The 16,678-nt window shown below is 41.3% G+C and overlaps 2 protein-coding genes across 2 annotated transcripts in view; one reads left to right on the plus strand and one right to left on the minus strand.

Annotated features, from left to right (window-relative positions):
* LOC146666312 (uncharacterized) overlaps window positions 1-16,678 on the plus strand; it is a 477,181-nt gene that overhangs the window by 405,217 nt on the left and 55,286 nt on the right. The gene's annotated exons all lie outside the window — the stretch shown is intronic.
* lamc3 (laminin, gamma 3) overlaps window positions 1-16,678 on the minus strand; it is a 177,628-nt gene that overhangs the window by 23,887 nt on the left and 137,063 nt on the right. Inside the window, exons 12-14 of the mRNA XM_085414267.1 lie at window positions 16,119-16,346; window positions 692-880; window positions 204-449 (exon numbers count right to left, since the gene is read on the minus strand). Of these exons, the coding sequence (XP_085270393.1) occupies window positions 204-449; window positions 692-880; window positions 16,119-16,346 (663 nt within the window). The remainder of the gene's footprint in view (window positions 1-203; window positions 450-691; window positions 881-16,118; window positions 16,347-16,678) is intronic.

A 16,678-nucleotide genomic window follows, 5' to 3' on the forward strand; every position in this document is an offset into this window, starting at 1 on the left:
GACAGTATGAATTGTATGCTGATACAGTTTAAATGCAACACTGCCGGAAAAAAGGTTGAATGCAGTGGATGTTTCCAAGGGAAGCAAGCCAAACACATCTATAAGTGCAGGGGAACTCTTTCAGGAGACCCATCTTTCATTGCTCATCTTGCACTGACATCGTAGCGTCATAATAAATTACCGGCACACTCTCGGTTACTCACACTTGCACTTCTGGCCCACTGTCTGGTCCAGAGCGTTGCCGTAAAAACCCTGCTGGCAGCGTTCACAGTGATCTCCCTCCGTGTGTCCCAGGCACTTCAGACAGCGCCCAGTGACGTGGTCACATATTCCCACCGCGTTGAAGTCCACATTACCATTGCAGTTGCATCTCGCACATGGCTGAGCTGCCCCTGAGAGCCCTAGGGGGTCACCATAGTAGCCATCTTCACACCTCTGACAGCGCATTCCTACACAGAGAATGAGGTGAGAGAGAGACGGGCAGGAAATAGATGAATAGATAAGAAAGAACACTGCTGGAGGTCACCGTCACCCGACCTCAGCTCAAATTAAGGTGGAGTGCGCTACAGCCACCATCTTTTCAGTATCACGCTGTCGTGTGGAGACGCTCTGACTGCTTTGATCTTGACATAAAGCTCGTTACTCAGTGTGCTTCCCATCCATACGAATTTGTTTAAATTGTTCACGTCACCTGTCTGTCCTGCAGGGCAGTTGGTACAGACCACCTGTCCTGTTTCTGCAATTTGGACACAGCTGGTCTGGCCTGGGCAAGGGCAAGGCTGACAATCACCAGGTGTGCCAATCAAAGAGTTGCCATAGTAACCATCCAGGCAGCGCTCACAGGTCGTCCCGGTGGTGAAGTCTGAGCATTCACATACACCTGAAAAACACACAAAAAAGACACATTGGTAATGCACATGCACACCTGCTTAGACAGTGTTGTTTATCTCACAAACAGGGGACAGAAAACAACGTTTTCCTCATCACCAGCAGAGGACGCTGTGTCTCTGACCATCACTGCACCTACTCCCCATAGATACTCCAGCTCTGTTAATAAAAGGGAAAAAAAAGAAAAAAAAAAACATAGTGCTCTCCACAGCCCACCGTGGAGAGCGCAAGACAACTAAATTCACCCAGTCTATAATTGCTTTGGGAAAAATATAAGCCAAATGTGGTCCGAAAGACCTTCAAGAAGTAAAGCAATTCCCCCTCCAAGTGGGAGAGATTACCAATTCTATGATGTCCTAAAAAAACCAGAAAAAACAAACTGTTGTTTTGAAACTTCTTTTGAAGAACAACTTGCACCTTTAAGCCACTCTAAAGGATTTACTCACGTGCAAAATGTGTTGATATACATGCGCGTGCATAAAATCCCCGATGAATTCTGCTCGATTTACTGAGCTGCTTTTTGCCCTCATGTCACATTTCAAAATCCATTAAGCTACGGGTAGTGCTGAATGATATGGCATGATAATCGTAGAAAATACCCACAGCAGTGGAGGCACTGATATAATGTATGGGTATATGGAGTGAATGTAAAGCAGCTTTCGGTGACCTGCCGTGGCTCTGAAGTCACACGCTGAATCGAAGAGACCTACGTAGCGGTTTGAGCAACAACTTCTGAAGCCATTAAGACAAAAAAAATTCTCACATGATTTAAAGTGGCACATTAGTGTACCACAAAATAATAAGTGCTAACATTCTTGGAAGACATTAATTATAAGGTATAAAAATAGTATCTGCATTTGAGTTTCTTTGTGTGACTGCGCATATTTTTTTTTTTGGTGCACTGCAAGATTTTTTTTGTGTTTTAGTATTAATCAAATATTATATATATAATAATTAATTATATATATTATTTATATCTTCTACAGAACACCAGTAACATGAATCACAAATAATCTGCAGGCATGTGATTTTCTTTTTTTTCTTTTTTTTTTTACTGAGTCCTCATTAAAATTTCCCATCACTCCCCTCATAGCCTACGGTGTAATTCAGTGAAAAGCTCTCTGCTGTGCATTTTTAAATCAGCTCACACTACTGAATATTGGAGTAAATAAATTCTTGCCTCTAGTTATGGGGGGTCACCGCAACCAGTGTCCCCCCCCCCCCATCGTGAACCTGCGAGTATATGAGATGGAATAAAAGCTGCAAAGTCATTAGCGGTAACAATTATGCTTTTGCCTCATGAAGTGTAGACTTCTGGGAAAAAAAAAATTATTAGTTCTTCGACGATGTGAGGTGAATGATAGTAACTTTCAAGCATGTAATGCCAGTCATTTAAACAGAGCATTTAGCAATAATGATTGTTTCCAGCATGAAGAAGTGAGTCTTTCTTGAATTTCACAAGGCATTCCAATGACACTGATGTTGTGCAGTGTCAATCCCCAATGAGCCATAGTAAATTTAATGGCAGCAGAAATGTGCTGACTTTACTGAGTGTGAAGATGACTGAGCGTGATATGAGGCAGCGGAGCCACCGAGGGCCTCCTCGACGCTATTATCATTTTATCGGCTCCTCAGAAAAGCTAACGGCACGGATCGCAAAGTGACGCTGAATGGCAGGATCACGTGACGCTCCTCATCGTCATGCCAACCGCATCCCTTGAGAATCATTTTATCAATGAATCAATGACCGCTCACTCGGCCTGTTAATGAACTGGGATTTCTGTGATGCTAACGTCTGGAGCAGTGCGTTTTGAATCCTTTGACAAATCCACACAATCCTCCTATTCTGCTTTCACCTTCTCGCGCTCCTCCCCTTTCAGCTAAGGAGCCCTGCACTTCAGTGCTCTGCTCTCCTTGTCTCTTTTGTGATGGCAGAGCAATATTTCTCCTTGTTTTTTTTCTTCTTAAAGACGAGTCCTCCATCATATATATACATCACACTCCAAAAAAGCTCTTTTCTACCAGTGCTTATTCTACCTGCGCCCCATCCCTGCACTCATTCTCTCTGCAGGAGCGCATTCACACCCAGGACTAATGCGCTTCATTAATGGAGCCACTTGTGGCCAATAGAAATACAGTGGAATGCATCACTGAGAGATAGCTGCAGGGGCGCAGGCGGCCACTGTGGAACAAATGAAAGACAGGCGGCTTCACTCATTTCTCTCGTTCACATCTGAGCATCATTCACTGCTCCTCTCTCAAACGGAGTCGTTCTTCCAAAGATAGCGGTTATCGCCGCTCGTGGTAGCTTGTAATAACTTTAGCACCAGATGGAGACAGAAAAGGAGGAAACATATTCCAAGGAGAGATGGTTCTTAAATATTTTTTTTGTGTGTGTGTGTGTCTGTTTTGTTTTGAAAGAGATCGTAGCCCAACTCTCCTCTGTTATTACATTTGCCTCTAAAGTCTCAAGATTTATTTTCTGACTAAATTGAGTTTCTTAAGATCACTGCGTGTCATCTGCACCATCTTGGGAGGTCTTTCTGAGAATGAAGGGCGACGTGTGGGGCCCTTGATGACGTGTGAAGCCAGACACACAAGGAAAACAAGCAACTCAGCTGTGCCACTTAAGTGTTTAGGCTACTCGTCACTTCACGACTCAGCACAAACACGCATGAAAATAATCGTGGACTATAACAGATTCCTACATTTTCTGCCCCCCCTCCCATGCACATTAAACAATACTGCCGCACGGATGTGATTTCACAAACATGAGTTTTTCAAGAGCTCCACATTTTCCAGGAGGCTTGTCTCCTTAGCCCACTGGAACATTAAAATGCTTCTGGCCAAGGAAATTTATTTACTAATGCATGTGAACACACTGCTTTAATGAAGGGAAGGAGGAAAGAAAAGCAGAGACAGAGAGAGAACTTTTTGGCCTGCCACTTTAAGGCCTCAAGGGTGGAAGCCGGGTTAAATCTGCTGCGCGACTGTTATGGCGATGTTGTTCTCTAATTTAACACAGATATGCTGCTAGTGACTGCTGCTGCAGATGTGGCTTGTCATGGGCTCTGAATAAGTGGACTGCTGCAGAGGAGAGAGGGAGGGGCAGTATATTGTGTCCAGCGCCATACATAATGTGTGCAGTACGGATGACTGGGGAAATACGTTCTGTCGTGCTGTGACTGTGGAAAATAAATGCATCAATTGCTGTTTTGTGTATAGACGCTGTCAGCCAAATTGTTACAGCCAAGGCCCCCTGGGTATCCCGGGGATGGAAACTCTAACAGCAGTGGCTGTAGCTCATGTTGCCTCACTCTGGCTCTGGGTTACCTAGATGTTAGGGAGGAGCTGAACAAGAGATTTATGATGTCTTATTAAATGCTAATTCCATAAAACTGCTTAAAAAAGCCAATCAATAATAATCTTAAACTGCTTATTCTTTTTTCATGTAATTAAAAGGTGAGACTGTTATCTGAGACTTAACTGTAAGATCCACGGTGAGCCGTGTTATATGGCATGAAGAGACAAACTCAGGATGTTTGACTACTTCAGCCGTCCCCTAGACTAAAGTACCTCAACAACTAAACATTTATGTTTATAGGTTTGGAAGTTTATCCATTTTTTTTCGTCTTTGCACATGTTAGATGGATTCCTATGCATTAAATTTGAATCGCAGCACTCACACTGTATAGATGTTAACCTCAGGATGAACTGTAACAACGTTGGCAGTTGCGTATATAAAGTTTTATCATCAGGTTAAAGCTGTTTAGTCTGTGAGCAAATAGCCATCAAACTAATGACAAACAAGCTCAAGTGAAAAGGGGGAACTACTAAACATTATAAACCCAGACTGCATATAAATGATTGATGTAGCAACCAGGATATCACACGTGCTTTGAGATGAGCACTTTGACCTCCACCATCTTGGTGCTTTTGAAAGTGGACCTGCCGACCGAGCAGTGCACGCTCACACTTGGCAATCAGAAAGTGCTTGCTTTGGGTCAAATCATCAGTAAACACGATATCTCCTTTCACTGCTTTGCTGATGATATTCAACTATATCGTGTCCTCAATCCCAGGATGGATAAAATCATCATACGCTTTGAGGGCATCCAATTCTTAACAGAATTTCCTTTAGCTGTTGACAATAAAACAGATTTTTTTTCTGAGACATTGCAAAATTGAGATTCATTTGCTTAGACTAGTGCATTTCACTTTACTCTGGTCTCAGTCAGTCCTCTCAGTCCCGTCTACAGCCTGTCCATAATGCTGCTGCTGGGGTCCTCATAGACACACGAAAAAAGAGATCATATTGCACCTCTGGTAGCTTCTCTCCACTGGCTGCTTGTTTACAAATCCTCTCATGGCTTGACTCCTTCTTACATCGCTGACCCCTACAACCCTATTCAGTTTCCAGGTCCCTCCGGTCAGATGCTTCTGGCTTTCCCCCACTCTAGATTTAAACCCAGAGGAGACCGTGTCCTCTCTGTGTTTACCCCCAAACTGTGTAACAGCATTCCCTTCAAAGTCAAATTTTCTCCTTTCTTTTGAGTCTTTTAAAATTATGCCCATACCGCATTCCAGATACCTTGGAGCGCATTCCAGAAAAGGCGAGAAAAAACTTGTTTTGGTTCATAGCATCACTAGCAAAACAGCACAAGACTGCATGAGACTTTGCACTTAAAAAACACATTAATAGACAGAGTCTGGTTAGTGCTCTACATATGGCTCATTTAGTGAGTCAATAATACATAACAGTGGCAGTACAAATGAAATGTTTACAGTTTTACTACGGTTTATGTTCAGTGCCGCCATCTTGGATTGCTAACTGGATTGGATTTACCACCTCAGGGTGTTATGGTAAGACTTTCCGAGAGGAAAATTGAAGTTAAGGGGGCATTCCACAAAAAGTTCTGACTGGGACTACCAACTTCTTCAGGAATGCACCATTAAACTTATTTTTACTTACTAGCATTTGAGTCTGTCTGTATCTTTTTTGTCCATGACTGTGTATGTTTAGCACCTACTAAGATATATTTCACTTATTTCTTATCTATTCTTTTTTTTTCTAATCCTCCTTTTGTACAACACTCTGATCTTCTTGAAAAGATACACTACATAGACAAAAGTACTGGGCAACCTACTGATTACACCTACAGGAGCTACTTAGCCTTAGAAGCCCACTCAATGAAGTTCCTTGTGCTCATGTTAATACCAAAAATGGTTTGGAACTCAGCAGTCAGTGAATCAGTAGAGCGTTGGTGACTGAGGACTAGACGACGCTGCCCTGTAACTTCACATGTTCTGTACCAATGAAGTTGATTGTGGAACATGTAGGAGAATAGACCTTTATGACTTGTTGCAGTGGCATCCTATTACAGCAGCATCGGTGAATTACCCATTCTCTCACAAATGTTTGTAAAGGCAGACTGAATGGCAAAAATCTTGATTTTATGGACCTGTGACAACGTGACTGAAAACACCAGAATTTGAAGATACAAGGTATGGCCCAATACTTTTGTCCATATAGTGAAGGTTCACCTATCATATCAGGACATATACACACCAATAAAGTCTTGGAAGAGGCCATAGAAAATTATAATTGAAAGGCTATTTTCTCACATAAGACTATACAATCTGATTTGCAACCAGAGGAGTTGGCTCTTGCTGGCTTTTACAAAATATGCACATTTCCAAATTGGCTTCACTCGGAAGCTGCTTCATCTTTTGAATACAATCTGTGATTAAGCTTAAATAGTTAATTCATTTATTAGAACTGACATTGGCAATTAGTGCAAAGTCCAAAGCACCATCATGGCGGTAGATTTTTTTCCCCTCTTGTTTTTATTCTTTAAATCTTTGCCCATCTGTAAGTGGTCAACCATTCTGAATCCAATTAGTACCTAATGTAAGGAGCGGTTTTAATGTTCAATCCTCAGTATGATCCTTCTCAGGGCTTTTCCAATTGTTTCTAGCCAAAAGCATATTGCCACATCATTTTCATTATAAAATAATTAACATAAACAACGCAATAATGGGTTCATGTGGCACAAAACTGCAATTTAATATTGTTATTTTAAAAGTCAGGCATGATTAAAAACAACACTGGGTCTGTTTTATTCAGTCATTTAATTATTCTCTCTTTCTTTGCACAAATAGAATATTATAAATGGGAAATCACACACGAGGTAGGTATTTGTGCATTTTTATTAATGTGAAGTGATGGGATTAAGTATTTAGTTTATAGGGATTTGAAGGGGAAGCTCAGTTTGATCTGAGCGATCGTTAGCTGTGTTTGTAAGTCCACGCTGTGCATCCACAAACTGGGATCATTGGGCCAGTTTATAAATGCAGACAAATCACGTGTTTTCAGCACTTGGCTTTAATATTCAGGCGATGAAGACGGCCAGCTTCATTCAGTCTATCACACGCACCTGAATACAGCATGTGCATCTCCTCCAAAGCCGCTGAATAAAAAGGTCTTTCTTTTCCTTGTTCTGTTTCATAACAGCATATGCTTGTTTCTCACTTTGACATTTGTGCAGGGCCAAATTTTTGAATAATGTGCACTGGTTTTGCATAACTAAATGTCACGCCCACTGCAGTCTGGTGGAGGAGGTCAGGGAACTGAAGCGATTTTTTTTCTCCTGGTCTGGGCTTTTGAGCAGTGAAGTACGTACATTGAAATCAGGCTAATAAAGGCCATCACCCAGAGTACCTGTCTCCTTGCATCAATTAAGGCACAGATGAAGAAATGACCAAGTGTGCTGCTTACTGCATGCTCATTAGAATGCCAAGTTAAACTGGAGAATGCTGTGAGTCAGTGTTTACCAACAAAGGGGCACTTTAGAAGGAGATAGAGGAAGTCAGGGCGCGCATTTCCCAAATGCCTCCTTAAATGCCATCGTCAGCCTCTCTAAGGTCATTAGTTGGAAAAATCTTTCAGAGAAAGTTGAGGCAGAAGAACTGATACAGAGGGAAGCTGGCTCTAGTGGTGGTTTATTCAGCCCCTTAATCTCTCTGGTGGGTTGCATTTGTTGCAGGCTAAGCCCTGAAATGCCTGGCCTGTATCAGCATGATGGGATATGAGGAGCGACAGTGAGGGGAAAAGGAAGTGAAAAAGTGCAAAATAAGACAGATGTAGTCCGTTACAAAGCATCTTTCCATGTAATTTCTACTGCTGATCCTATTTGGCACGCTTTACTTATCTCCTCACGACCAGCACATTTATTCTACACAAAAATAAACAGAAAGATAAACAATGTGCACACTCTCTCTGCCTGTCTTAGCTTCTAGTCACACTGTCAGTGATTGCAGATTTGAAAAGGTTTCGACCTTTCCCTGATGAAATCAGTTCAGACAAGGAAAACTCAGTGCAACGAACTAGCTACATCCATAAAATTACACAGAAAAAAGGAATTTTACCGACCTGAACACAAACAAAAGATATAAAAAAGAAAAGAAAATTGAAGCAATGTCCTCAGAAATCCCCCCACAAGTATTTATACTGGTTACTGAATTTGTTGGTTTGCACTCACTTTCAAAAAAATCCAGAAAACAACAGATTAGTAAAATGTAATGAATCGATTTGCATGTCACTGAATGAATTAAGTATTTGGTCCTCTACATCCCAGCCAGAATTCTGGCTCCCACAGACTGGCTGTGTGTCCAAGAGGCACACAGATTACAAGGAAACAATCAATCAATTACCGATCCTGCTGATCTCAACTTGTTATGTGTACAAAGTACACCTGTCTGCATAAACAATTTCTTCAATTCCGACCTCTCCACCACCATGGGCAAGACCAAAGAGCAGCCAAATGATGTCAGGCACAAGATTGTAGACCTGCACAACACTGGCATGGGCTACAAGACAATCAGCAAGAGGCTTGGCGAGAAGTTGACAGCTATTGTTTGATTATTCAGAAATGGAAGAAATGTAAAATGACCATCAGTTGCCATCTGTCTGTGTATCTACATGCAAGAGCTTATCTCTTGGGGTAAGGATGATCATAAGAAAGGTCTATTGAATATGAAATTGCAACCCAAAACTAGAAAGGTGGAACTTGTTCATGATCTGAAGGCAGTTGGGAACACAGTCAGCAAGATCATTGGTAACACACTGCACTAGATTGAATTGAAATCTTGCAGCGCCAACAAGGTTCCCCTGCCTAAAGAAGCACATGTACAGACCTGTCTTAAAAAGTTTGCCAGTGAACATCTAAATGAGTCAGAGAAGGTTTGGGAGAAGGCGCTGTGGTCAGATGAAACCAAATCAAGCTCTTTGGCATCAAACCGACCCACCATGTTTGGGGGAAGAAACTGGCTGAGTATGACCCAAAGACACCATCCACACAGTCAAGATGGAAACATTATGCTTTGTTCTAAGGGTTCAGGATGACTTCACTGCACTGAGGGCCAATGAAAGGGGGCCTTGTGTTGCAAAATCTTGGACCAGAACCCCCTTCCCTCAGTCAGAACACAGAAGATGGGTTTGAGTAGGTTTTCCAGCATGACAGTAACCCAAAACTTACCACCAAGGCAACAAAGGAGTGGCTAAAGAAGAAGCACATTAATGTCATGGAACGACCTAGCCAGTCTCCAGACCTAAGTCTGATAGAAAATCTGTGGAGGAAGTTGAAGCTTCAAGTTTCCAAGCAGCAGCCAAGAAACCTAAAGGATTTAAAGAGTTTCTGTAAAGAGGCTGAGAAGGGTTCTTGTCTTCTTGTACTAAGTCAAGTTTTGCTGGAGGATCAAACACTTATTTCACTCAATGACATGCAAATCAATGCATAACTTGAAAACCCAAGTCTTTTGCACAATGCTGTACATGAGATGGATGTTGCAGCTTTTATATATACCGACCACCTCCCAGTGATGGTAGTGTTTTCTTAAGACGTAAGTATAAATGTAACGCACCCTGTAAGAGAACACAGGCCTATTAGAAAGAGGCGCTAACAGGGGAACTCAGATAAAGCTCCCTAACACTCACTAACCAGCACAGTGTTGAGAGCATCGTGTGTTTCAATTGTTTCTTTGATTAATGAGCGCTCTCCTGCAATATGGGGTGCATAGAAAATTGAGTGTTCCCATTTTATCTATACATTATAATTATGCCTCCATATCCCCCTTGAGATCATAAATTAGGGCCTCTGCCCAGTTTTATGGATGGTGTATATGCAATTACCACAGCCAACATGCTATAAAGAAATGCGTCCGGTCCTGTGGTGTGGTGTAGTAAAGTAAAGGTTTGTGAAACTGTGGAAACCTATAGTGTACACATATGTTCTTTTTTTTTTTTTTTGCATTCTAACAACATGTGTCTGACTTCATCGGCCCTGCAGCACAAGAGCTCGGCAGAGAGTTCCACCACAAATATTAACATTTCCAATCTGTTGTGCTGCTCTACAGCAAATAGGACCGACACGACTCAGGGAGTGTTAATAAATCATGATTATGAAGCACCATTGGCTGCAGCTTCCCTCGGCAGCCAGCGAATAAATTCCATCCCAGTTTTGTCTGTGGGCACACCCCGCATGATGATACAAGTCGTTAGGTAATTATACAGCAATTAAGATTCTGATAGAAGAAACAGCAGGTTGGTCCGCCCTCCTAGTGACACACGATGAACAGGATGTCTCTAATCAACTTACTTTGATAGTTCCCCTTGACCAGAACTTATAGATTCATGGAGCGCCTCTCTTGCTTGTTTGCTTGCTGTTATATAAAGGAAGCCGGCTTGTGTTCACAAGGCGACAAGCCATCATCATTCATTTCCAAAAAAAAAGAAGAGGATAATTTTAACTAGCTTCCTTTTCTAATAAACAGCCAGCGCTATTCAAGTGTCAGTCCAGGGGACACATCATAAGAAACATTTATAATACATGACTCAGAGGACACATTGCTTTCCTCTCATTCATCATTTGCATAGTGTCTGAGCCAGGTATATATTTTTAACGCATCCTGAAAAGTGTCTGTGTGGGTGTGTATGTGTGCATGGGTGTGTATGTGTGTGTGTGTTTGTTCAGTGAAAATTGTTCATAATTTGAGGAGACCTGACAGGGGAAAATGATAAAGATACGATTACGACACTCCAAAGTATCGCTTGCTGTGTATAAACCACTTTGATGCCAAAACTGTTAAGCAAGTTCATGATTGAGTTAATAAAAATTGCACGGATTGTGTTCAAACGATGCTGAAAACACAAAACTGATTTTCATTTATTACCTCCCCACTTTCCCTCTCTGTGGTCCAAGTTGAAGTACTAATGCTACTACCTCCTATTTAAAATAAAAGCATTTGTTCGCCTTCGTAAAAGCATAAAAGAACAGCATGGACTACTATGCCAATATAAAGGAAATACAACAATGAAAGACAGAAGGCCACATAGGGAGTAGAAACTGGAGAACGCTCCCCACAGAGGGGAGTAAAGGACGTAAAAAGGAGAAGAAAAAAAACATAACAAAGTCAAGGTGACTGGTGAGAGCAGGTGGAGTTTTTAGCTGACAGGAAGAAGGAAGCGGGAGAGAGCAAGAGACTGACAAGGGAGTCTGCCGAACAAGAAGAGGCAGAGAGGGAGAGAGAAAGAGCGTGTGACAGAGAAGGAGACAACCAGATTGAGAAGAGACATAAGAGACAGGAAATCTGCAAGCAAATTAGACATCATTAGCCAAGAGGCGGTTAACAAGTCTAATTAGGGGAGAGGCAGGCAGGCAGTGATACTAGACTTGCTTCCGGACCTCAGACACATGCACACAGAGTCAGTGATATAACCCACACACACTCACACACACAAACATAATGCGCACTCTCAGCCAAAGCTCCAGGCATCTCTTAACTAGGTCATATCTCTGAGTCTTCAAGATGTAGGGTAGGAAAGAAGACGGGTAAGGAGAGGAAGAGAGAGATTGAGGGAAGATAAAGGATGGAGGGTGAGACCTTGGATGGGATAGTTGTCTGCTCTTGGTGAGATGGAGTCGTTTAAAAGCTGTGCGAACGAGATAGCGTGGAAAAGGCTCAGGGAGGAAAATAAAGAGCGCACACTGACAGACATGTAAGCATATCTAAATAAGCGCACACAGGTTGACTTGTTTACACACCCAACAGCTGCCGTTTTACTTCTGTCATTTATGGAACGTTACATTTGGGATGTGAATGTGAAAGCGTGCTCCAACTGCTGTTATTGTCGCCCACAAGAAAAAAAGTCTGGTACTTTAAATACAGACTCTTAGATTATCTGTTATTATAAAGATTAGTTGAAATGAGGATACTGCTGTATTAGTAGAGCCACCCAGTTTTTAAGTTTTGAGTGATAGCTTGCCAATGCTCCTGAGGGATGGCTGAGCTACATTCCCTTGAAGTGATGATGACTGAATGTCAGTTCTAGAAAGACTAAAAAAAAGAAATGTTTCAGTCAAAGAGCCTCCATCTTTCTGTTCTTCCCCTCTCTCACGGGCCCAGTGATAGAAAATATTGTCTCAAGATCCCTCGTGTCATGTAACACTGGCTGAATACTTCAGACTTCATTTTAGAACTAGAGATTTGGATCTGTATTTTATTGAATGGCATTATATTGAAATGCCCTTTTCCCAAATTCATTTGGAAAAAGGGCATTGCAGCTCCCTCCTCGTGGAATCAGATGCAACATCTCTTAAAACTTTAAGAGCTGGTCTCGCTAAATGTATTTAAGGTGTTTTTAGGTAACCTGGAGGCAGTTACTTCAGGCTACAAATGTTTTTCATGAATATTACGACTCACCCAAGACTATGCCTTTTACTTATGTTTTGGGCTTTATTGACAAAGAACTTCAAGAATTTTGGTGGTTTTTGCTTTTTTACTACTTGTACTACTTTTTTTATCACTTGTAGTAGATTTGCATACTTGCCTGTTCTGTGTGTATTTACTACTGTTGATTGTCCTGGACATCATTTTGGGGTTGGAACACAATGCTAAATTTTGCTCTACAAGGGCCTGATATCCTCCCTCCTCTTAGAAACTATATCAGGTAAAAAGAAAATTCTTTGTTTTTAGATTCATCAGGTCACAATAAGCCCAAATAGCAAAGAGAAATTTAAAAATGCATGCCATGAAAGAGTTTGGGTCTTAGGAAGTTAATTTTAGATCCCATTACATTTTTCAGTAACACAGTAATGTAACGCATTACTGGGCTAAATACAGTAATGACATTATAGCTAGAATGACGGTGTTACTTGCGTTACAAAGCTCCTTCAATTATCTGAGGAAGATTGAGCAAATAAACAAATAAATAAAAAAAAGAAAAAGCAAAAAAATCAAATGACTGCTTTGAAGTCTCTTTGGGCTGGCTTTTAACTCTTTGTGTTCTTGGTTTTGTGTTCATGTGTAAACACTAAAAGAAAGATCCTATTTGCCGTCATCAGGACAGGGATTTGTGTCAGTGTGTGGGACTGTAGCCTCAGGTTTATTCTGTTAAGTGGCTTGGTAATGCGTAACTAATGTAGCAAACAGCGTAACTGATTACTTTATCTGGCAAGTAATTAAGTAATGTACTACATCACTTTTAAGGAAAGTAATGAGTAATGTGCAAAACTTTTTTTTTTTTAGTAATGCCTCCGACATTGAAAAAGAGACTCTATAAACAATAAACACTAATAGAAACTAATAGTGGCATTATTGAGCACTTCCACATGAGACTAACGGTAAAACTGTACTCAAATATGACACAATGAAATTTACACTTTTCTACTTTTTTGTCTTGATTCTGAATTGACACTTGAAGCTGTCAAAACAATATGTGAAATTATTCACAGTGGTTTGTTACGCTTATCTATCAGAAAGAGCATTTCTCATTCTTTGTTTGCAAATAATGTTTTAGCACATTTAGGCAAATGACCAGACACAGCTGCTGGGAATTGCGACAAATGTCAGTTGGATTTGTTTTTGTCAGCAAAATGCATTTTACTGTTTTTCTATAAGACGAGTAGTTTAACTCTCCAAAGTTAGTTTTTTCAACGTGCAGGTCATCAAATGTAGAATAGTACAGAAAAGCCGACATTTCATAAATTGCATTGTTATGGAGTGGCTGATGTGATCAACCAGTAAATTTGTTTCCAGGTGAAACGCAAGGAAAGCTTCAAGGAAGGCATATATTGCCCAGCTAGCTTTGCTCCTTCAAGTCACACTACATAGAGACTGTTGCTGACTGGATGTTTGGTAAACTTAGTATTCTTTAATTGATTTTGAGTGGTTGCTGGAAGTTTCTGCGTTTCCTGGCAAATTGCTGGCAAGATGTGTAGTCCCGGACTAAGTAATTAACGGTTCTGGTAGCTTGCTTGCTATCGCTAGCTTAAATTGGACACAAAGAGATATACGGTGGTGCACCAAAAAACACCTTGCGGTTACTTTGGTTACTAGGAGACTTTACAGGTTTAAGTCATGAGTATTTTTTTTACAATTTTATGACACTTGAGAGACACAGAGTTACAATCATTTCTGATTCTGCTCAGAGAAAAACATTGAAGCTAAAGCGTGCCCTTGGAGAAGAAACAGGAGTAATAATGTGTGATATTACAGTATATGAAGGGGGAGACAACACAAAATAGGAAGATGTATTTTGATTTGTTTACTGTTTTGTCTCCTGTTACACTGCAATAGAAAGCATTTAGCATCAGTAGTTTACATGTATTTTTTTCTTTTCTATCCAGTGCAGTGTTATTGTTTTCCATTCTCAATTACATTACTATCCCTGCAAATTTACATGCAAATGTGAGTGCTCTTTTGCCTGACAATGTAAAACGTTGTGCTCCTGAAATCAGCATCTAAACAGTATTCAATTAGCAGTCAGTTATCATAATAATATTCTGGTACAGTGGGCATTCAGCAAGAGGACAAAAAAAAGGAGGACAAGAATTAGGACAAAAGGAGATGAGAAACACACTTCTAGGATTTTCCAGGCTCATCTTGTTTCCTCCCACAGCCCAAATACAGTATTTTTGGTTAATTAGTGATTCACAATTGGCTGTAGGTGTGGATGTGTGTTTCTCCATTATCCCTGTGATGGACTAGCATGGTGTACTCAACATTTCTCCACTGTATGCTGGGAAAGAATCCAGACCCCCCTGGTAACTCTAAGCTGGATAAGGCCCCAATCTCACAGGCTTAGAGACCAGTCGGTGACCCCCTTGCTACTGCTGATGATTTGGAAAAAATGTGGAAGGGTTGCTGGCTGGGTGAAATCAATTGCAAAAATACTTGCTGAATACTAGAATCCCGAGCCTCCTAGTAGATGCACCTATGATATCAATTTCAAAATCCTACGTTGCCTTGTTCTCAACTTATTGCATTCACAAGATTTTCAGAAAGCCTGGCCTTTGACCTGAACCTTGAGATCGAGGTCACTGAGATTTGACCTCGCCCAGGATTTTTAGTAGAGACACTTGTGGTATCAATTTCAAATTCCTATGTCTCTTCATTCTTGAGATATTGGATTCACAAACATTACCAGATGCAATAAATAAGGAATCTGCAAAACTGCATTATGCGAATCATTACTTCTTCTTCTTTATTGCATTTTTCAGCTCTACACCTGCCCCCTAGGATGAGGAGGATGTGCGTGGACTCTTTTGCACTTCTAAACCGGACGCCATTACCTCCCTGCCTGCTGCCATCGGCATAGCCCGCATTGGCTCTACATAGATTCACCACAGACCTCCAGTAAATGGACCCTGTGACAATGGACAGATGGACGAATAGATAGCGAGCTATAGGCTATTTACAAAAATCCACCTCTATTAAAAAGGATTATTCTTTATTATTTAGACCACTCTTGACTTCTGAATTCCATGTGAAGTTTGCCATATGTGTTTTCTTTTTTATATTTATACTCTCCAAACTTTAGTTTACACTTCTGACCAACACTCAAGATGTTTTCTCGTATACAACCAAGGCCCCCCAAAGACACAGAGAGATTAAAAAAAGCTGTTTTGACAGACTGTGGCACACTCCCTATAAGTAGTACGTTGACTGTGAAACTAGTGAAGTGCACCTTTAAAAATGAAATGCACTTGATTTATGAATTCAACATTTTCATGCTTTTTTTCCCCTACTTCAGCTGGAGTCGCTGAAACAGAAATACTGCTGACTGGCTGTCAGTGAAGTGGCACCAAATTCATTATGAATTCCTGATATTTTTCTAATTTATCACATGAACACAGCTGTGTACAACGCAATGTCAATGTTTCACTTATTACCTGTCTCTGGATGGCACGTTCCATGCTGGTGGCAGTTGCATGGAACGCATGCCGAGAGAGGCCCTCTAGCAGGCTCTTCCCGGGTAAATCCGGGGGCACACTGTTCACAAAACTGGCCCGCAAAGCCCGGGGGACAGGAACAGGATTCCACCCACAGAGCAGGAGGAAAGGCTGGGTCAGCTGAGACGACTGCTGAGGTCATGGTTACTCCTGCGAGCTGTGATGTGTCTGGCAAGGAAGGAAAAGGAGGAATGTCAAAGATGTTAATACAAATCTTTCTCTGGAATAAGCGACAGGTGCAAGTGTGTGTGTGTGTGTGTGTGTGTGTGGTGATAGTGGGAGGTCTCTGCATCTTGTTAAGCAGTAGGTTATTAGCATTTGTTGCAGTGCCGTCCCTCTCTCCCTGTCTCATTATAGGTTTTGGCCTGTGTTTACATTTTACAGTCAGATACACACATGCACCCACACATACACACTAACACAATAACCGATTCATCCACCCACACGGCCATAAATGCCGCACTTAATGCTTGCTTACACACATGTGCCTGCACGTGCCC

The sequence above is a fragment of the Rhamphochromis longiceps genome, linkage group LG7 (genome assembly GCF_057381845.1).
Source record: "Rhamphochromis longiceps isolate RC_006_pf linkage group LG7, R_longiceps_female_GT1.1, whole genome shotgun sequence".
NCBI classification, from domain to species: domain Eukaryota; kingdom Metazoa; phylum Chordata; class Actinopteri; order Cichliformes; family Cichlidae; genus Rhamphochromis; species Rhamphochromis longiceps.